The sequence below is a fragment of the Cetorhinus maximus genome, chromosome 23 (genome assembly GCF_964194155.1).
Source record: "Cetorhinus maximus chromosome 23, sCetMax3.hap1.1, whole genome shotgun sequence".
NCBI lineage: Eukaryota > Metazoa > Chordata > Chondrichthyes > Lamniformes > Cetorhinidae > Cetorhinus > Cetorhinus maximus.
This window is the reverse complement of record NC_135901.1, coordinates 22732055-22751605: the sequence shown is the minus strand read 5'-3', so window position 1 is coordinate 22751605 and position 19551 is coordinate 22732055. Positions and strand designations below refer to the sequence as shown.

Here is a 19551-nt window from a genome sequence, read left to right as displayed (position 1 = left end):
TGTGATTGACACAGTTTCTCCCCAGTGTGATTGCACTTGTTGTTTAACAAGAGAGATGATCAGTTGAAACCTTGACTACATGCAGAACACGTGTATGGTTTCTCCCTGCTGTAAATGGTGCTCTTTGTGGTGCTGAAGCAAGTCACAGTCCCAGTGACCAGGAGAGAAAATGATTGACTCATTAATTTTCTTCCCACTCTGCAGACAGGAGCTGGAGAACTGAACCCAGGCAGAGGAGAGGGAGGGAGAAAACTGGGAGTGGAGGAAAGGAATGCTGGAGATGGTGAGATGGGTTTGGATTTCAGCCCAGGAAGCAGGGAGAGTGTGTGGGACGGGGATTTATAACTTTGGGGGAACTAGAGAGGAAAAAAATATTCCATAGAAACAAGAATTGTCTGCCCTGAATTTCTATCCTGGACTGACAGGAATGACTTTGTAAACTCTTTTTCCAGGGCATATGGCGGGGAAAATTTACAGACATGGAACTCAAATCAAACATCACATCAAGATCTGATGGTCACTTGATTCATCAGAACCTGAATATCATCGGCCTTTGAATGTAGAACGAGAAATTTTTGTCTGTAGGGAAAGATTTCAAACATCAGAGTGACTGGAAAAGCAGCGAGACACACACACCCGAGTGAGAGTGTTCCAGTGAACTGACTGTGGAAAGAGCTTTAACCAGTTACACAGCCTGAAAAAAAATCACACCATTCACAGCGGAGAGAAAGTGAACCCCTTTTTCTGTGTGTGGACTAGGCTTCAACTGATCATTGATTTCTCTAACAGTGACCATAGTCCCACAGCATCTCTGTAGAAGCACAAGGATACCCGCACCATGGAGAAACCGTGGAAATGTGGGGACTGTGGGAAGGGATTCAATTATCCATCCAAGCTGGAAACTCATCGACGCAGTCACACCGGGGAGAGACCGTTCATCTGTTCTGATTGTGGGAAGGGATTCACTCAGTTATCTACCTTGTTAACACACCAGCGAGTTCACACTGGGGAGAGACCATTCACCTGCTCCGTGTGTGGGAAGGACTTTACTAAATCATCTACCCTGACTGAACACAAGCGAATTCACACCGGGGAGAGGCCATTCAGTTGCTCTCACTGCGGGAAGAGATTTGGGCGGTCATCCAATCTCACTGAACATCTCCGTGTTCACACTGGGGAGAGACCGTTCACCTGTCCCGTGTGTGGGAAGGGATTCACTTGTTTAACCAACCTCACGTCACACCAACTTGTTCACACTGATCAGAGACCTTTTCAATGTTCTGACTGTGATTCTGGCTTTAAAAGCACAAGGGATCTGCTGATACACCAACGCAGCCACACCGGGGAGAGGCCATTCATCTGCTCTGAGTGTGGTAAGGGATTCACTCACGCATCCAACCTGCTGGCACACCAGCGAGGCCACACCGGGGAGAGGCCATTTACCTGCTCCAAGTGTGGGAAGAGATTTCGTCGCTCATCCGACGTTCAGAGTCACCAGCGAGTTCACATGGGGAGGATCGGTTCAGCTGCTCTGTTTGTGGGAAGGGATTCACTCACTCATCCACCCTGCTGAGACACCAGCGAGTTCACAAGTGACTCCAGGGGTTGGATTCCACAGTTAATGACATCCAGGAATGAACCATGTTCATTCTGATAGTTGGGCTTTGTTTCTGCTGATGTTAATAACCCCATATAATGATGTGAATTTAATGTTGTGACAAGTTCCAAATAAATCAGCATTATTTCAAACACACAGCGTGTTGTGCCCTTGATTTCTCTAACAGTGACCATAGTCCCACATCATCTCTCCCACCTTCAATGTGTGAAGAGACCATCACACCTACAAACCTGGTTTAAATTTAAATCTGAATCCACTCAGCAAATTGATTTAACAAAAGGTGAAGAGTAAACCGATCACATCAAATAATTGGCAAAAAGCCAGAGGGGAGATGAGAAAAGATGTTTTACTGAGTGAGTTGTGATCTGGAACACACTGCCTGAAAGGTGGGTGCAGATTCTATAGGAGCTTTCAAAAGAGAATTGGATCACTAGCTACAGGGCTCTGGGGAAAAGGCAGGGGAGTGGGACTAATTGGCAGCTCTTTCAAAGATGATCCCGGCTCTTTATGCAGTTCTATATTGACAAGAGAGTCTGATGTCCAACTCCCCAAGAATAAGGGATCATCTTGGCTCTCTGAAAACCCCTTCAGCTTTTTGTAAGTGTCTTTCAAATGCTGACAGATTCCCTCCTTCTTTTGAAATTCCATTTCCATGTACAGGGGATGCAGACAGTGCTGGACACAGAGGGAGCAGCAAACCTCGTTCAGAATGGACACATTGGGTTACTGCTTGGTCTGGCTTTCTGCTGAGCATGTGCTGGGGCCCCGTGGGCCTTCACTGCTCAGGGACATTTCTGAGTGTGTCATAGCACCATTAGATACAGGAGGAGGCCATTCAGCCCCTCAAACCTGCTCCACCATTCAGTTAGGTCAGGGCTGATTTGTATCTGAACTCCATTGACCTGCCTTTTAAGATGATGTCCCCTCGTTCTTGATTCCCCCACCAGAAGAAATAGCTTCTCTATTTCGACCCGATTGGCTCTTCAAGCAGATTTTGATCATTTCCCCTTAATCCAGAACAACTGTATAAGTTTATCTTTTCATTCCAGGAGCAGCAGTACTCCTGGAATTGTTTATCACAAGGAGTTCACAATTCACCCTCTAATCTCCATGAACAAATGGTTACAGCTATAATTCAGTTTAATCAGTCTGAGTGTTTAATACATGAGCTGGATGATTTACTGTTGCTGTATCTGGACATTGAGAGTCATGTGAGATTACTGAGAGAATGGTTACAAGGATTAACCAGGGAAAGTTCAAGATTCATCTGAAGAAGACAGTGCAGGAGAAGGTAAATGTTTCAGGAGTGAACATGAACAATGTGGAGTTGGTGGGGCTGGGGTGGTTACACTGACAAGTTACCAAAAATTCTGGACAGGAGTTGCCCCCACCAACATCTATGAAGGTGGTCTGATCATTTTTGTGAATGATGGTGTTTTTATCGAGGGTTTTGCCCCAATAAGAGTTCCCCTCTTTGCTTTGTTGAGAAGGATTGCTGAGTGGGAATGGACACCAGCCTGGACAGAAGTGGTCAAACTGTTGAAGGGTGCTTCACAGAAAGCACCTGCCCGGTCCAAGTTCAGACCACAACATGCTGATTGGGATCACTGTGAAATGACCTGGCCCATTATTGGCCTGAGTGGGTTTATAAAACCAGGAGATATCAACTTATAAGTGTACAATAAGCAGAAAACAGGACTCATGGAGTCACCGAGTGATTCAGGGACAGGATTCCACACCAGCTCCCTGTAGAGGAATCCGGATGGTCCCATTCCCCCAGTCTAACCCTGTCAATCTGCAAGTTCATTTCATTTGAGTGTCCATCCAGTTTCTGTTTGAAATATTTCATCTCCACTTCCAGCCTTCTCATAAGCAGCAAGTTCCAGGACATTGTCACTCACTACGTAAAGATGTTCACTCTCACATCCCCCATTCAGGTTGCCCAAGACACAGATAATAAGAGCAGGAGTAGGCCATTTGGTCCATCAAGCCTGCTCCACCATTCAATAAGATCATGGCTGATCTGATTGTGGCCGTAACTCCACTTTCCTGTCTGTCCCCCATAAGCCTTAACTCCCTAGTAGATCAAAAATCTGTCTAACTCAGTCTTGAATATATTCAATGGCTCAGTTTGCACTGCTCTCTGTGGAAAGGAATTCCAAAGACTGATGAACACTCTGAGAGAAGAAACTCCTCTCATCTCAGTCTTAAATGGGAGACCCCTTATGTGTTAAACAAACCCTAGTTCCAGGGGAAACATCCTCTCAGCATCTACCCTATCAAGCTGCTTCAAAATCTTACATGTTTCAATAAGACCACCTCTCATTCTCAAACCTCAATGAGTATAGACCCATCCTGCTCAACCTTTCCTCAATATAAACCCCTTCATACCAAGAATCAGCCTAGTGAACCTTCTCTGAACTGCCTCCAATGCAAATACATCCCTCTTTTACCTGAATCAGTAATCAACTGACACAAATAATTTTAGGATTCTGGACAAAGACAGGAATGGTTTGATTCTGAGAAGATGGGGAGAGATTTGGTAGAGGATAGATAAGGATTAGGTTTCTGCAGCTACTGTAGTTCTGCACTCTCACAAGGAAGGAGGTGGTTAGATGGTGTAACTGCCACCATTAAGCTGCAAAAGTAAAATCAAGACTTTATTTGAGCAATGATGAGGGTAAAAAGGAGTAGATTCAGTTTGGTGACACTTGTAGTTTTTAGGGTTATTAATAAGAAATAACTGTTAACATTCCCACCCCAGAGTCAGAAGCCCCACTGCAAACTGCCCTGGTGAGTGGAGACGGCTCTACAGCTCATTCTGGGTTGATATCAGGCAGGATCAGTGTGTCCGGCGGTTCTGGCTGTCCACTCTCATTGAGTGAGTTGCGGGAGCTCCTCAAACTCTCCCAGTTGAAGCTGGACCAACAGATCGGCTGGAATTAAATGGTTCCAGACATGGAAGGAGCGTTAAACAGCCTGTGAATTCATCCACTAATTCACACTGTTCTCCAAGGGATAATTTCAAAGAGAAACGATCGCTACACTGTGTAATTTCCTGAAATAATCCCTGCTGTCTGTCCTGAATGAATCCATTTCAGTAACAAATGTTGAAATGTTTGCTCCGCACCCACAGGGTTTCATCTGTTTAAAGCCACAAACAGAAAGGTCCAGTTTTCTCCTGGAGTTTGTGACAAATCAGCTTTCAAAATGATGCCGAGTTTCAGCCAATGAGGGAGAACTGGGCTCAGCCCCGCCCCTCATTCACTCCGATTGGTTGGAGGACCAGCCGGTCCCAATCGGTCCTCCAGCTCTGCCCCTTCTTCCTATCGGCTCGGAGCTGCCGTCAATCACTCCGGGCATTGTGATCTGGAGCATGCGCAGTGCGGGTGATGTCTTTGGACAGACGCTTGTTTGTCTCATCTTCAGGCGGGAAGGAGGCGGATAAGCGGAGGCAGCGTTAGGGGCAGTGGGTGGGAGGGGAGGCTTCACAAACACCCAGTGGAGGCTTCAACACCCCCAGTGAGAAAGTGCCGGGCCCGCCTTTGCAACGAACGGAACGGCAGCTGCGGGCTTTCTCCCGGTGCCAGGCCCGAGTGGACAAATGTGAGTTAATGAAGGAAATGCAGCAATGGGTTTGTTAATGAGAAATCACCTTTAACTCACTTTACTGATCCCGGAGCAGGAGGAGAGAATGGTGTGAATTTCTATCCTGGACTGACACTGATGGATTTGTTAATGAAAAATCATATTTCACTAACTTGCTGCTGTTTTTTGATGGTGTAACAAAGAGGGTTGATGAGGGCAATGCTGTTGATGTGATGTACAGGCATTTCCAAAAGACATTTGATATAGTGCTGCATAACAGACTTGTGAGTAAAGCTTTAGCTCATGGAATAAAGGGGCAGGAACAACATGGATACGGAACAAAAACAGAAAATGCTGGAAAAACTCAGCAGGTCTAGCAGCATTTGTGGAGAGAGAAACAGATGTTTTGAGTCTGTATGACCCTTCTTCAGAGCTGAAGAGAAGTGGAAATGTGATGAAATTTATACTATTTAAGGGGGGTGGGGCAGGTAGAGCTGGATAGAAGGCCAGCGATAGGTGGGGACTAAGGAGGGGTTGACAATGATGTCATGAACTGTAGGACAAAGGGAGTGTTGGTGGTCGTGGTTAGTGCTAAAAAAGGTTACAGGATTGGCTGAATGACAGGAAACAGAGTGATGGTAAATGGATGCTTTTCAGGCTGGAGTTCCCAGGCATTTCCTCAACTATCTAATATCAGATATCTCATAATCTAAAAACTTTCCTGCTACTCTGTACTGTCAGGATGTTTCAGATGAATGTTTTGTCACGAGTCATGAATGAAGTGAATTGTCAAACATATTATTATCTTCAGTTGTACAAATTTGTTAAAACGATACAGAAAAATCATCAAACACTTGGATGGATTTCATCCCAGGGAGGAGGGAGAGTATGTGGGATGAGGATCTGCAGTTTTGGGGAACAAGAGAGGGAAAAAATGTTCCACTAAAACTAGAATTGTCTGTTCTGAATTTCTACCCTGCACTGACATGATGACTTTTGTAATCTCTTTTTACAGAGCATTAGAAGGAGAAGTTACAGACAGGAAACCAAGCATCACGCCAACATCTGACAGAGTCACTTCATTTAGCAGGACATGAATATCATTGACCTTTGAATGTGGAAGGAGAAATGTTTGTCTGTTCTGTCTGTGGGGAAATATTTCAAACATCAGTGTGACTGGAAAAGCACCAAGGCACACACACACCCGAGTGAGTGTTCCAGTGAACTGAGCTTTAACCAGTTACACAGCCTGAAAAAAAAATCACACCATTCACAATGGGGAGAGACTATACACATTTTCTGTGAGGACAAGGATTCAACTGATCATCCAACTTGGAGAGATACAAGGACGCTGGCACCATGGAGAAACCATGGAAATGTGAGGATTGTGGTAAAAGATTCGATTATCCATCCCTGTTGGAAAACCATCGACGCAGTCACACTGGGGAGAAGCCATTCATCTGTTCCGTGTGTGGAAAGGGATTTACTCAGTCAGCCTGTCTCATGTCACACCAGCAAATTCACACTGAGGAGAGGCCGTTCGGCTGCTCTTCCTGTGGAAGGAGGTTCAGGTGTTCATCCAACCTCATTGCACACCGGCGAGTTCACACTGGGGAGAGGCCATTCATCTGCTCCGTATGTGGAAAGGGATTCACAAAGTCATCCTGCCTCATGTCACACCAGGCAATTCACTCTGAGGTGAGGCCGTTCAGCTGCACTTCCTGTGGAAAGAATTTCAAGTGTTTACCTAACCTCATTGCACATCAACGAGTCCACACTGGGGAGAGGCCGTTCATCTGCTCCGAGTGTGGGAAGGAATTTGCACGGTTATTTAGCCTTGTATCACACCAGCGAATTCACACTGAGGAGAGGCCGTTCAACTGTACTTCCTGTGGAAAGAGATTTAGCTGTTCATCCAACCTCATTGTACACCAGCGAATTCACACTGGGGAGAGGCCATTCACCTGCTCTGTGTGTGGGAAAGGATTCACTGGGTCCTCCAACCTGCTGATACACCAACGCACTCACACTGGGGAAAGGCCGTTCAGTTGCTCAGTGTGTGGGAAGGGATTCGCTCAGTCACGTTATCTGCTGACACATCAGCGAGTTCATAAGTGATTCCAGTGGTTGGATTCTGCTGTTTTTGCTGTTGTTAATCACATCCAGGACTGATAATCTGACAATATTTGATTTGTTTCTTCTGATGTTAACAATCCTGCAACTGGCTGGAATTTAATATTCTGAGTTCATCACTGATTTTTGGGGCTGCAGTGTCTCTTTTTAAAAACACCATCTGTGATCTTTCCCCTTAATTCAAGAACTGTCAATAGGAACTCATTTACAATGAACTTTTACTTCAATCCCAAATTCATCTATGGTGCGAAATCTACAATTCAGCGTCAGAAAGGTTCCACTGATTAACATCTCCAGTTAGAAAGTGCTGCTTATTCCTTGCTGACAATTCTTTCTGACTCACACATTCTTCACGGTGTTATGAATTCAGTTCATTGTGTCCTTGGGTGCTAAATTAGCAGTTTATGGAGATTATAACATTTAAGATGCAGGATGTTCCAATGCTTGTTACATTGTTTCTTGCCTAGTAACAAGGATGGAACCTTCTGGGAGTGTTTCAATAGGTCCACAGATCAGTTCAAGGGTCAGTGAACAGCTGTTCTCGAGGCAGTCGGTCAGTTTTGGGAGATTCAGGAGCCGGAGGAAGAAGCTCCATACGGCCAAAGTGCTGCTGTTAGCTCTGGGGAGCAGAGAAGAAGGGGAAGCCCTCGTAATCAGAGAGGACTCAGGGGGAGGCCCTGGTAAATGAAGAGGGCTCAGGGGGAGGCCCTGGTAAACGAAGAGGGCTCGGGGAGGCCCTGGTAAACGAAGAGGACTCAGGGGGAGGCCCTGGTAAACGAAGAGGGCTCAGGGGGAGGCCCTGGTTATCGAAGAGGGCTCGGGGGGAGGCCCTGATAATCAAAGAGGGCTCGGGGGAGGCCCTGGTTATCGAAGAGGGCTCGGAGGAAGCCCTGGTAATCGAAGAGGGCTCGGGGGAAGCCCTGGTTATCGAAGAGGGCTCAGGGGGAGGCCCTGGTAATCGAAGAGGGCTCAGGGGGAGGCCCTGGTTATCGAAGAGGGCTCAGGGGGAGGCCCTGGTAATCGAAGAGGGCTCGGAGGAAGCCCTGGTAATCGAAGAGGGCTCGGGGGAAGCCCTGGTTATCGAAGAGGGCTCAGGGGGAGGCCCTGGTAATCGAAGAGGGCTCGGAGGAAGCCCTGGTTATCGAAGAGGGCTCAGGGGGAAGCCCTGGTAAAAGAAGAGGGCTCGGGGGAAGCCCTGGTTATCGAAGAGGGCTCAGGGGGAGGCCCTGGTAATCGAAGAGGGCTCGGGGGAGGCCCTGGTTATCGAAGAGGGCTCGGAGGAAGCCCTGGGAATCATATATAGCTGGATACACCCAGGAGACAGGAGTTCAGGGAAACTCAGGGGGAAGTGCCAGCTCAGTGACAATAGCTGTCTAGCAAAGAGCTGAAATTACACCAGTAAATAGAGGTAGAAGTGCAGACTCAGGAATCAAGGGAGAAGGAATCTTGGAAGGTGTATTGAAATCCTTTGAGATGGGGCATTGTGAAAGCTGTCCAGGTGGGGGAGACATTTGGAGGTATTTCCAAGGAGAGATTTTCAAAGGTGGAGATTGGTAAACCTCGTGAGAGAGATGGAGTTTCAGTGAGATTGGTTGACTCACAGTGGGACTAAACTCTGGGTGGGTTGTTGAGAAATCCATGGACTCTGTCTTGGCTGCGTCTGGCATTTACTCTGTTGTGTGGTGTGTCCAACCACAGTTTGTCTGTTAATTCACATGTACCTCATACTTAACCTGAATGTGAGAGTATAAGATAGATATTGTAAAATGTTTTATCTTTCTGAATTTGTATAGTAAATTTTGTTTCTGTTTGTCTAAAACCTGTGGAATATTGTGGCTTTACTCCAAAACATGTCTTGAATCTCAACCTTTATCTACTTTAAACAAAACATTATTGGTCCCTAACCGGATCACCCATACGTCCCGGGGTCTGGCCAAGGATCAGAACAACAGTGACACAGTAATTTGTGTGTGGAGCCGGAAGACGTAGGTAGGGTTCTAAATGAATACTTTGTGTCGGTGTTCACAAATGAGAGGAATGATGTGGGTATGGAAATCAGGCAGAAGGACTGTGATATAATTCTTAAAACGAGCATAGACAGGGAGGAGGTTCTAAGTGGTCTGGCAGACTTAAAAATAGATAAATCTCCAGGCCCAGACAAAATGTATCCCAGGCTGTTGAGTGAGGCAAGGGAGGAGATAGCAGGGGCGCTGGCAATAATTTTCAATACCTCTCTGGCCACAGGAGAGGTGCCAGAGGACTGAAGGACAGCCAATGTGGTACTGTCATTCAAGAAGGGAGGAAGGGATAAACCAGGGAACTACAGGCCCGTCAGTCTAACCTCAGTGGTGGGGAAACTATTGGAAGCAATTCTGAGGGACAGAATTAACCTACACTTGCAGAGGCAGGGACTAATCAAGGACAGTCAGCATGGTTTTGTTAAGGGGAGGTCACGCCCGACCAATTTGATTGAATTTTTCGAAGAGGTGACCAGGAGTGTAGATGAGGGCAATGAATTTGACGTAGTCTACTTGGACTTCAGCAAGCCTTTTGATAAGGTCCCGCATGGGAGACTGATAACGAAGGTAAGAGCCCATGGTATCCAAGGCAATTTGGCAAATTGGATCCAGAATTGGCTGAGTGGCAGGAAGCAGAGGGTGATGGTCGAGGGGTGTTTTTGTGACTGGATGCCTGTGTCCAGTGGGGTTCCGCAGGGATCAGTCTTGGCTCCCTTGCTGTTTGTGGTATATATAAATGATTTAGGCTTGAATGTAGGGGGCGTTGATCAGTAAGTTTGCAGATGACACGAAAATTGGTGGGGTGATAAATAGTGAGGAGGATAGCCTTAGATTACAGGAGGATATAGACGGGCTGGTCAGGTGGGATGATCAGTGGCAAATGGAATTTAATCTGGATAAGTGTGAGGTGATGCACTTGGGCAGGACAAACAAGGCACAGGATTACACGATGAAAGGTATGTCCCTGGGAAGTACCAAGGATCAGAGGGACCTTGGTATGCATGTCCACCGGTCCCTTTAGGTAGCGGGACAGGTAGATAAGTTGGTTAAGAAAGCATATGGGATACTTGCCTTTATTAGCTGAGGCATAGAATATAAGAGCAGGGAGGTTATGCTAGAACTGTATAAAATGCTGGTTAGGCCACAGCTAGAGTATTGCGTGCAGTTCTGGAATCCACATTATAGGAAGGATGTGATTGCACTAGAGAGAGTGCAGATGAGATTTACCAGGATATCACCTAGGCTGGAGAGTTTTAGTTATGAGGAAGATTGGATAGACTGAGGTTATTTTCCCTGGAGCAGAGGAGATTGAGGGGGTACATGATTGAGATGCATAAAATTATGAGGGGCATAGATAGGGTAGACAAGAAGGAACCTTTCGCCTTGGTGGAGGGATCAATAACCAGGGGCCATCGATTTAAGGTAAGGGACAGGAGGTTTAGAGGGGATGTGAGGAAGATTTTTTTCACCCAGAGGGTGTTTGGAATCTGGAACTCCCTGCCTGAAAGGGTGGTAGAGACAGAAACCCTCGCAACATTTCAGAAGTATTTGGATGTGCACTTGCGATACCATGGCATACAAGGCTATGGGCCTCGTGCTGGAAAATGGGATTAGAATAGTTAGGTGCTTGTTTGACCAGTGCAGACTTGATGGACCGAAGGGCCTTTTTCTGTGCTGTAGACCTCTTTGATTCTATGACCTCCATTATGAAATTATATTATCAATATATATAAATAAAATAGTAAAATATTTCACAGGCACATCAATAAAAGCTTCATCAATCAACATTGATATCGATGAAGCTTGGAAGTCGCTGATTCAATCATTTCTGACAGCAGCAGCAACATTTGGTAAAGGTGGAACCCACAACAAAGACTGGTTTGAGACTTACTCAGCAGAGATGACAACTGTCATTGAAGCAAAAAGGAAAGCCTACCTGATGTACAACTTAAACCCAACAGTTAGAACACTGCATAACTTGAAAGTGACCAAGAGAGTCGTGTAAAAGACAGGGAGATATTGTGCAAATAAATGCTGGATCAACCAATGTCAAGAAACCCAAACTGCCTGTGACAAAGGAAATCTACACGCTATGTATGATGGTATCAAGAGTGCACTTGGTCTTACCATTACTAAAAATGCCCTCCTGAAATCAGCAGATGGTGAAGTGCTCACTGACAGAAGTAAAAAGATTTCCTGCTGGTAAAATATTTCAAACATCTGTGAGACTGGACACTACTGTGAGCTTTACTGCTCCCGAGATGGACATTTTCCATTCCACACTGTCCCACAGATTCCTGTCATGGTGAGTTGGATGACCTCGAAAAGGCCATTGATTGTCCAGCAAGCAGAAAGACACTGGCAAGGATGGAATTCCAGCTGAACTGCTCAAGCACGGAAAGTCCCATCTACTGTCACAACTTCATGACCTCCTCCTTCTCTGTTACAAAGTCTCATGGATTGTTTCTTTTGTGAATTGAACCTTTTTTCTTTTGTAAGCTCGTGCTAAATTGCTGATAAAATGTCAACACTTTGTTTTATTTAAATGGACCATGTTTACCTATTAGTTCACCTGTTAAATTATGTTGACCTCTTTAGTGCATCTGTGTGATACTCTGATTGCTTTTCTCACAGTTTATACCTGAATATCTCAACTGTCTGACAGATTTAATAATGTATTTTTATTCAGTTAATCACCTGACTATCCGGCTCGGTGAGCAGAATGCACATTGCCTGTCCTTTCACATCATTCATCAGTTCACAGCTTCTCATCTTGTCCTTCTAGGACCTGCTTCTATTGCTGGTCCTTAGTTTTAATGTAAGTGTCTTTACTATAAAGAAATGTTTAATAAAGCTATTAGAATTATTCAGATCTTCCACAACTGGCCTCCCTCTGTCTACATTCCCCACCTCGAGGTTCAAGTAGATTCTTCCTTTTGTAGTATCAAAGCTTTTCTCTTGGTCAGTGCAAACATTTCCATTATATTCTTTCTCCTTGTAATTTGTCTTAGAATTCTCTTCATCAAGGAGACCACCAATATAAGGGGAATCAGCATCATCTGTGAGTCCAGGAGGAAAGTAGATGCTGTGATCATTCAGGAATGTTGTCCTGTATTTTACTCTATCTCCCACCCAGGGTTGCAATAGCCTACTCAATGTTAATGCTTTGTTGTTGCCTCTGTCCCAGATGTTGTTCAATATACATTTAAGGTCAGAGGAAGGTTGAATTGGATGGTCAAAACTGCTTGCAGTACCTGGAGGGTAATGTTTACATGAATTTCTCTTAATGTTATGGCTCTTACAACAGACACCAATACTTTATTCCTGGCAATAGTCAGGTTGGCTGGTGTTGTCCACCCAATAAAACGGGAATTGTCCCTGTGTGAGTATGTCTGTGCATGAGCAGTCTGGGGTGGGGCTGCTAGCTGTGTGTCAGGGCTGTATGTTTGTCTATATGTATATATGAAAGAGACAGATTGTGTGTGTGCTGCTTATCATTCGCTGTAACACAAACCTTCCTCTCTCTGAGCAGACAATGTTGATTCTCTGAGAATCCCATCGAGTGATTTTAATGGTACCATTCAGAGATTCTTCATCCAGGGTGTAGCCACAGGCTGACCGTGTGCTGTGTAAAACCTGACACCTGCACAACCAGGCCCCACTTCTCCAAGAACAACATGAAGTGCCTGCTGCTTTCCAGATCCTTTCCTTTCCCCTCACTGTTATCCTCACGCTGTTCACAAATTCTTGTGTACATCATCCTCCCTGGTCTCCACTTTAAATAATTCCATCAGTCTTATGTGCTGTAGATAAAGGGGGAACCAGTGGATGTACTGTACTTAGATTTCCAGAAACTGTTTGATAAAGTGCCATATCAAATATTATTGCAGAAAATAAAAGCTTACGGTGTAGAGGGTAACATATTGGCATGGACAGAAGATTGGCTAGCTAACAGGAAGCAGAGAGTTGGCATGAATGGGTCTTTTTCTGGTTGGCATGATGTGATGAGTGGTGTGCCACATGGATCAGTGCTGGTGCCTCAACTCCTTACAATTTATATAAATGACTTCCATGAAGGGACCTAATCAATGGTTGCCACATTTGCTGATGACACAAAGATAAGTTGAAAAGTAAATTGTGAAGAGGACATAAGGAGGCTACAAAGTGACAAAGATAGGTAAAGTGAGTAGACAAAGATCTGGCAATTGGAGTATAATGTGGACAAATGTGAAATCATCTACTTTGGCAGGAAGAATAAAAGAGAGGCTTATTATCAAAGAACTCCAATAAGTTGATTTCCCTTTTACAAAACCATGTTGACTCTACCTGATTGCCTTGAATTTTTCTAAGTGCCCTGCTATAACACCTTTCAACTTTAATAATAGCATCAAGCAATTTCCCAAAGACAGATGTTAGGCTAACTGGCCTATAGTTCCTTGCTTTCTGTCTCTCGCCCTTCTTGAATAAAAGAGTTATATTGGCTATTTTCCAATCGAATGGAACCTTCCCCGAATCTAGAGAATTTTGGAAAACTTAAACCAGTGCCAAACTATTTCAATAGCCACTTCTTTCCTGGAGATTTGTCAGCCTGCAGCCCCAACAATTTGCTCAATACCACTTCCCTGGTGATTGTAATTTTCCAGAGCTCCACCCCCCTTCCATTAACACATACATGAGGGAGAAAGGAATAGAAAGATATGCTGATGGGAGAAGATGAAGAGGGGTGGGTGAAGACTTATATGAAGCATGAATGCTGACATAGACTAATTGAGCCGACTGACCTGGACCTGTGCTGTAGACACAAAGAAACTGAGGCAAACGTAAATAGTTAGAGATATCTGTAATAGTAAGAATGAGACTATTTATTATCCAGGATAAAATAAATGTACTTCACAGCTTTTTCAGGTCATTTCAGTGCAAATGTGCACTCCCAGGCTCAAAGAGCATCAGCCCACTGGAAGTAATGTTGTGAGACCAGCCAGCCCAGCAGACAGAAACCCTCCACGTCTTCCACTTTGCTTATTATTAGAATAATTACAGTGATCACTTGTGAAACCGTTGGTATTTCTGCAGGGTATTTCAGTCCATTGTGGGGTTTCATTTAGAGTTGCTACACTTGGTCACTGCCTTTGTCCCTTACACGGCATGCTTGACCAGTTCCATGGACAGCAGCAAGCGCATGGTAGGAGGAGGATAGTAGGATGAATTGGGGTTGCAATCAACAGAGAGAATGGAGCATGTGGAAGACAAAGATTTAGAGTTTGGGAGGAAAAAGGATTTTTTTATGTCAACTAGAATATCAGTTTCAAATTACTATTGTGTACTTGTTGTGATGGCTTTTGTAAATGCCTTTTAATGTGTCTTGGAGAAGGAAGATTTATAGATGGGGAAATCAAACCAAATATCACGTGAAGACATCACAGAGTTACTTGATTCATCAGGACCAGACGATCATCAGCCCTTGAATGTGGAAGGAGAATCTTGGTGTTGCGCTTGTTGTAATGGGCCAGGCGGGAAGCCTCAAGCACAATGCACTCCAAAATATCATTCATGAATGATTTCATGATGCTCATGACCTTGACGGAGATCCTGGTGTCGGGATGAACTTGCTTCATCACTTTGTAGATATAAATGGAGTAACTCTCCTTCCTCGACCTTCGCTGCTTCTTGCTGTCCTTTGCTATCAGTTTCTTTAAGGCTTTCTTGGCTCCCTTCTTGGGAGCTGGTTTCTTCTCATCAACCATCTTCAGTTTAGATGAATCACTTTCCAAATCCGGAGCAGGTGAACTCATTTCTGTTTCATCAGTGTGGATGATTAACTAAATCCCGTTCCAAAGTCAGAACAGGTGATTGTCATCTCCCTGGCTCCTGCAGGGTGGCTGAATCACTGCTTAATCCCCACAAACCTGAGAGGTGAACGGCCTGTCCCCAATTTTAACTCACTGGCCTAAACTCAGATGGGATGACCGAGTGAACCCCTTCCCACTCGCAGAGAGGTGTCAGCTGTGGCTCAGTTCATAGCACCCTCGCCTTTGAATCAGAGGGTTGTGGGAAACCAAGAACTGTGATTGTACTCGAAAGAGATGCAATCTGTGACTGTTGATAACTCGAAAGAGTTTCCCACTCCCGGAAACCAAGAACTGTGATTGTACTCAAAAGAGTTGCAATCTGTGACTGTTGGTAACTCGAAAGAGTTTCAAGTTCCCACTCGCAGAGCAGGTGAATGGCATCTCCCCAATGTTGGTGCATTGATGAGTTTCCAGTGCAGAATGTGGTGTGGGAGGAGTGGGGGCGGGTGCAGAGGGGGAATGGAATCCTGTCCCCAGATTTCCCTGGTTTCTCCCTGGTGCATGTGTCCTTGTGTCTTTCCAAGTTCAACAATCTGTTAAAGCTCATATACATGGCCTCTCCCCCGTTGTGAATTTTCAGGCTGTGTAACTGGCTAAAGCTCTTTCCAGAGTCAGTGCACTGGAACATTCTCACATTAGCGTGTTTGTCTTGATGCTTTTCCAGTCACAATGATGTTTGAAAAATTTTCAAACAGACAAATATTTCTCCTTCCACATTCAAGAGCTGATGATTGCCTGGTCTTGATGAATCAAGTAACTCTGTCATGTCTTCACGCGAATTTTGGTTTGATTTTCCCATCTATAAATCCTCCCTCTCCATTGAAAGGCATTTACAAAAGCTATCACAACAAGTACACAATAGAAATTTGAAACTGATCTTCTAGTTGACATAAAAAGATCCTTTCCCCGCCCAAGCTATAAATCTTTGTCCTCCACATACTCCATTCTCCCTATTGATTGCAACCCCAAAACATTCTACTATCCTACTTCTGCTTTACGACCAGTTCTCCTCCCCTGAAGGTGCTGAATCTCGGGTTCAGTTTCACAGTCACCTATTGAGCTCCCCAATATGTCAGCCAGGTGTCTAAATCTTTACACATTAAGTTAAAAAACAGTTTTGATCAAGCGGCGTCGATCAAACCCAGCGACCCTCAGAAGAAGGGTCATACGGACTCGAAAAGTTAATTCTGCTTCTCTCTCCACAGATACTGTCAGGTCTGGTGAGTTTTCTGTTTTTGTTTCAGTGACTACTGCCTACATGTAGTTTATGCCAGTGTGGGATCAGTGCGACCGCCCACCCACACTTTTCATCCCAGTCCCAGGATTGTGGAGGCTGGCCTCCGGCTGAGTAATGGCAGCCGCAGTTCCCACAAGGCCTTGCGCTGAAGAAAACGCTCTGTCCACAGCACGGACGAGCGGCCCGGGACGGCGCATGTGCAACGGGGAGAGGGGTTGCGCATGTGTGAAGAAAGGCGTTTCCCGTCGGCCAACAGCTGAGGGCGTCATGGGGTCAAATTGTCTCCCCTCTGCCAGGTAGGGTTCATGAGCGGGATTAACCAATGGGAAGAGTCAGAGGACCGGAAGCTCTCTGGTCCTCCAACCAATCAGAGCGCGGATTTTGTGTCACTAGCGATTGATCTTCACACACACAAAGTTCCTCCTGTGTCCAACATTTGTGAGTAAAACATTCTCTTTTCTCCCCCTTTCCATTTCTTTTCTAATCCTGGGTTTAAATTGTTGACTTGCAGGAACTGAAGGGAAAGGAAGTGAATCCAGACAGGGTCTCTCTATTAAAGTCATTGACATCCTTTGCTCCCTCAGCTTGACACATTTATTTGTCTGGCTAAAAGGATGGCCTCTTACCTAATGTTCACAGTTAAAGAAATGGCTTCCCCTGGAGATGGTTGACATTTATTGGGACAGTAAATTAATATAAGACAGAGATATGTCTAGTGTTGTTATATGGTATATATTGGATATATTATTTATGGTTCTGTAATAAGTGCATTAATCAGTCTTGTAATATCGTACTGTAGCTATCTTAAATATTTCCAGGCACAGAAGGAATCCATTTGGCAACTCGACTCCATGCCGATTCGTTCAAGAGGAATCCAGACCCCCTCTATATCCCTGTAAACCTGCAAATTTATTTCCTTAAAGTTCCCATCCAATTTCATTTTAAAATCATTGATCATCTCTGCTTCCACTGCCCTCATAGGCAGAGAGTTCCAGACCATGAGCACTCACTGCCTAAATAAAGTTTTTCCTCACATCCCCATGTATCATGTAATACAGTACTTTATATTACATGAATTTTGTCCAATAAATATGTTATATAGAATTGGTAAGCATGGATTTGTTGATTAGTATGAATTAGCACATTCAGGAGAATTGGGAGGATGTATATTAGCTACAGCAGAGTGAGAATGGAGGGAGTGTGTGGGGCATGGAGATTTACAGCTTTTGGAGAACAAGAGAGGAAAGAATGTTCCATAGAAACTAGAATTGTTCTGAATTTCTAGCCTATACTGACAGTGATGACTTTTGTAAACTCCTTTTACAGGGTATTAGAAGGGGCAGATTTGCAGACAGAAATCTCAAACCAAACGTCATGTCAAAATCTGTTCGTCACCTGATCCATTGGGACATGAATATCAGTGGCCTTTGAATCTAGAAGGATAATTGTTTCCCTGTTCTGTGTGCTTCAATAGGTATTAAACGTAAGTGTGACTGGAAAGGCACCAAGACACACACACCCGAGTGAGGATTTTCCAGTGCACTGACTGTGGAAAGAGCTTTGACCAGTTATACAGCCAGAAAAAAATCGCATCATTACAGTGAGGAGAGACCATACATATCTGGAGAGACACAAGGGCATCTGCACCATGCAGAAACCATGGAAATGTGGGGACTGTGGAAAGGGATTCCGTACACCATCTGCGTTGGAAACTCATCGACGCATTCACACCGGGGAGAAGCCATTCATCTGCTCCGTGTGTGGGAAGGGATTCACACGTTCATCCATCCTGTTCACACATCAGCGACTTCATACTGGGGAGTGGCCGTTCACCTGCTCTGAGTGTGGGAAGGGATTCACTCATTTGACCCACCTGCAGACACACCAGCGAGTTCACACTGGGGAAAGACCATTCATTTGTGCATTCAGGAGAATTGGGAGGATGTATATTCGGTAAAGCAGAGTGAGGATACAGGTAGAGTACGTAGGACAGAGATTTACAGCTTTTGGGGAATAAGAGAGAAAGAATGTTCCATAGAAACTGGAGTTGTCTGTTCTGAATTTCTATCCTGCATTGATAGTGATGACTTTTGTAAACTCCTTTTACAGGGCATTGGGGGGGATGTGTCTCACATAAACTCAAAGCAAATTTCGTGTCAAGATCTGACACAGTCACTCTATTCTTGAGGACCTGAATATCATCAACCCTTTGTATGTGCAAGGAGAAAGTTTGTCTGTTCTGTCTGTGGAAAAACATTTTAAGCATCAATGAGACTGGAAAAGCACCGAGGCACACGCACACACCTGAATGAGAGTGTTCCAGCACACTGACTATAAAAATGGCTTTAACCAGTTATACAGTCTGAAAAAACATTGCATCATTCACAGCGGGGAGAGATTGTACTCATGTTCTATGTGAGGACAAGGCTCCTACTGAACGGTTAACCTGGAGAGTCACAAGGACACCCGCACCATTGAGAAACCATGCAAATGTGGAGACTGTGGGAAAGGATTCTGCACCCCATCTGCACTGGAAACTCATCAACTCATTCACACTGGGGAGAGGCCATTCACCTGCTCTGAGTGTGGGAAGGGATTCAGTGATTCATCTGCTCTCCTGGCACACCAGCAGGTTCACACCGGGGAGAGGCCCTTCATCTGCTCTGCATGTGGGATGAGATTCCCTCAGACATCCAACCTGCTGACACAGCAGCGAGTTCACAGCAGGGATCAGCCTTTCATCTGATCTGAGTGTGGGAAAGGATTCACTCAGTTATCTCACCTGCAGACCCACTAGTGAGTTGACACTGTGAGGAGGCCATTCACCTGCTCTCAGTATGGGACAGGATTCATTCAGTCATGCAACCTGGTGATGCATCAGCAAGTTCACACTGGGGAGAGGCCGTCCACCTGCGAATGTGGGATTCAGAGAAGGGATTCAGAGATTCATCCACCCTGCTGAGAGACCAGCGAGTTCATACTGGTGAGAGGCCATTCAACTGCTCCGTGTGTGGGAAGGTTTCAGTCAGTTCTCCAGTCTGCTGAGACACCAACAAGTTCACACCAGGGAGAGGTTGTTCACCTGCTCTGAGTGTGCAAAAACATTCA

The 19551-nt window shown here is 45.1% G+C and overlaps 2 protein-coding genes across 5 annotated transcripts in view; one reads left to right on the top strand and one right to left on the bottom strand.

The window, feature by feature from the left end:
- LOC144697113 (uncharacterized) overlaps positions 1-19551 on the bottom strand; it is a 425270-nt gene that overhangs the window by 186577 nt on the left and 219142 nt on the right. The gene's annotated exons all lie outside the window — the stretch shown is intronic.
- Positions 1-19551, top strand: part of LOC144697157 (uncharacterized) — a 64315-nt gene that overhangs the window by 6132 nt on the left and 38632 nt on the right. Inside the window, exon 3 of one of the 4 annotated variants that reach the window (XR_013580308.1) lies at positions 6222-7793. Coding sequence is in view for 2 of the 4 variants with exons in the window: in XM_078569006.1 (XP_078425132.1) it covers positions 6566-7324 (759 nt within the window). In the remaining 2 variants the exon portion in view is untranslated. Of the gene's footprint in view, positions 1-204; positions 285-452; positions 1752-6221; positions 8066-19551 lie in introns of those variants that run through there. The other 3 variants (XR_013580309.1, XM_078569006.1, XM_078569007.1) reach the window with 3 other exon arrangements.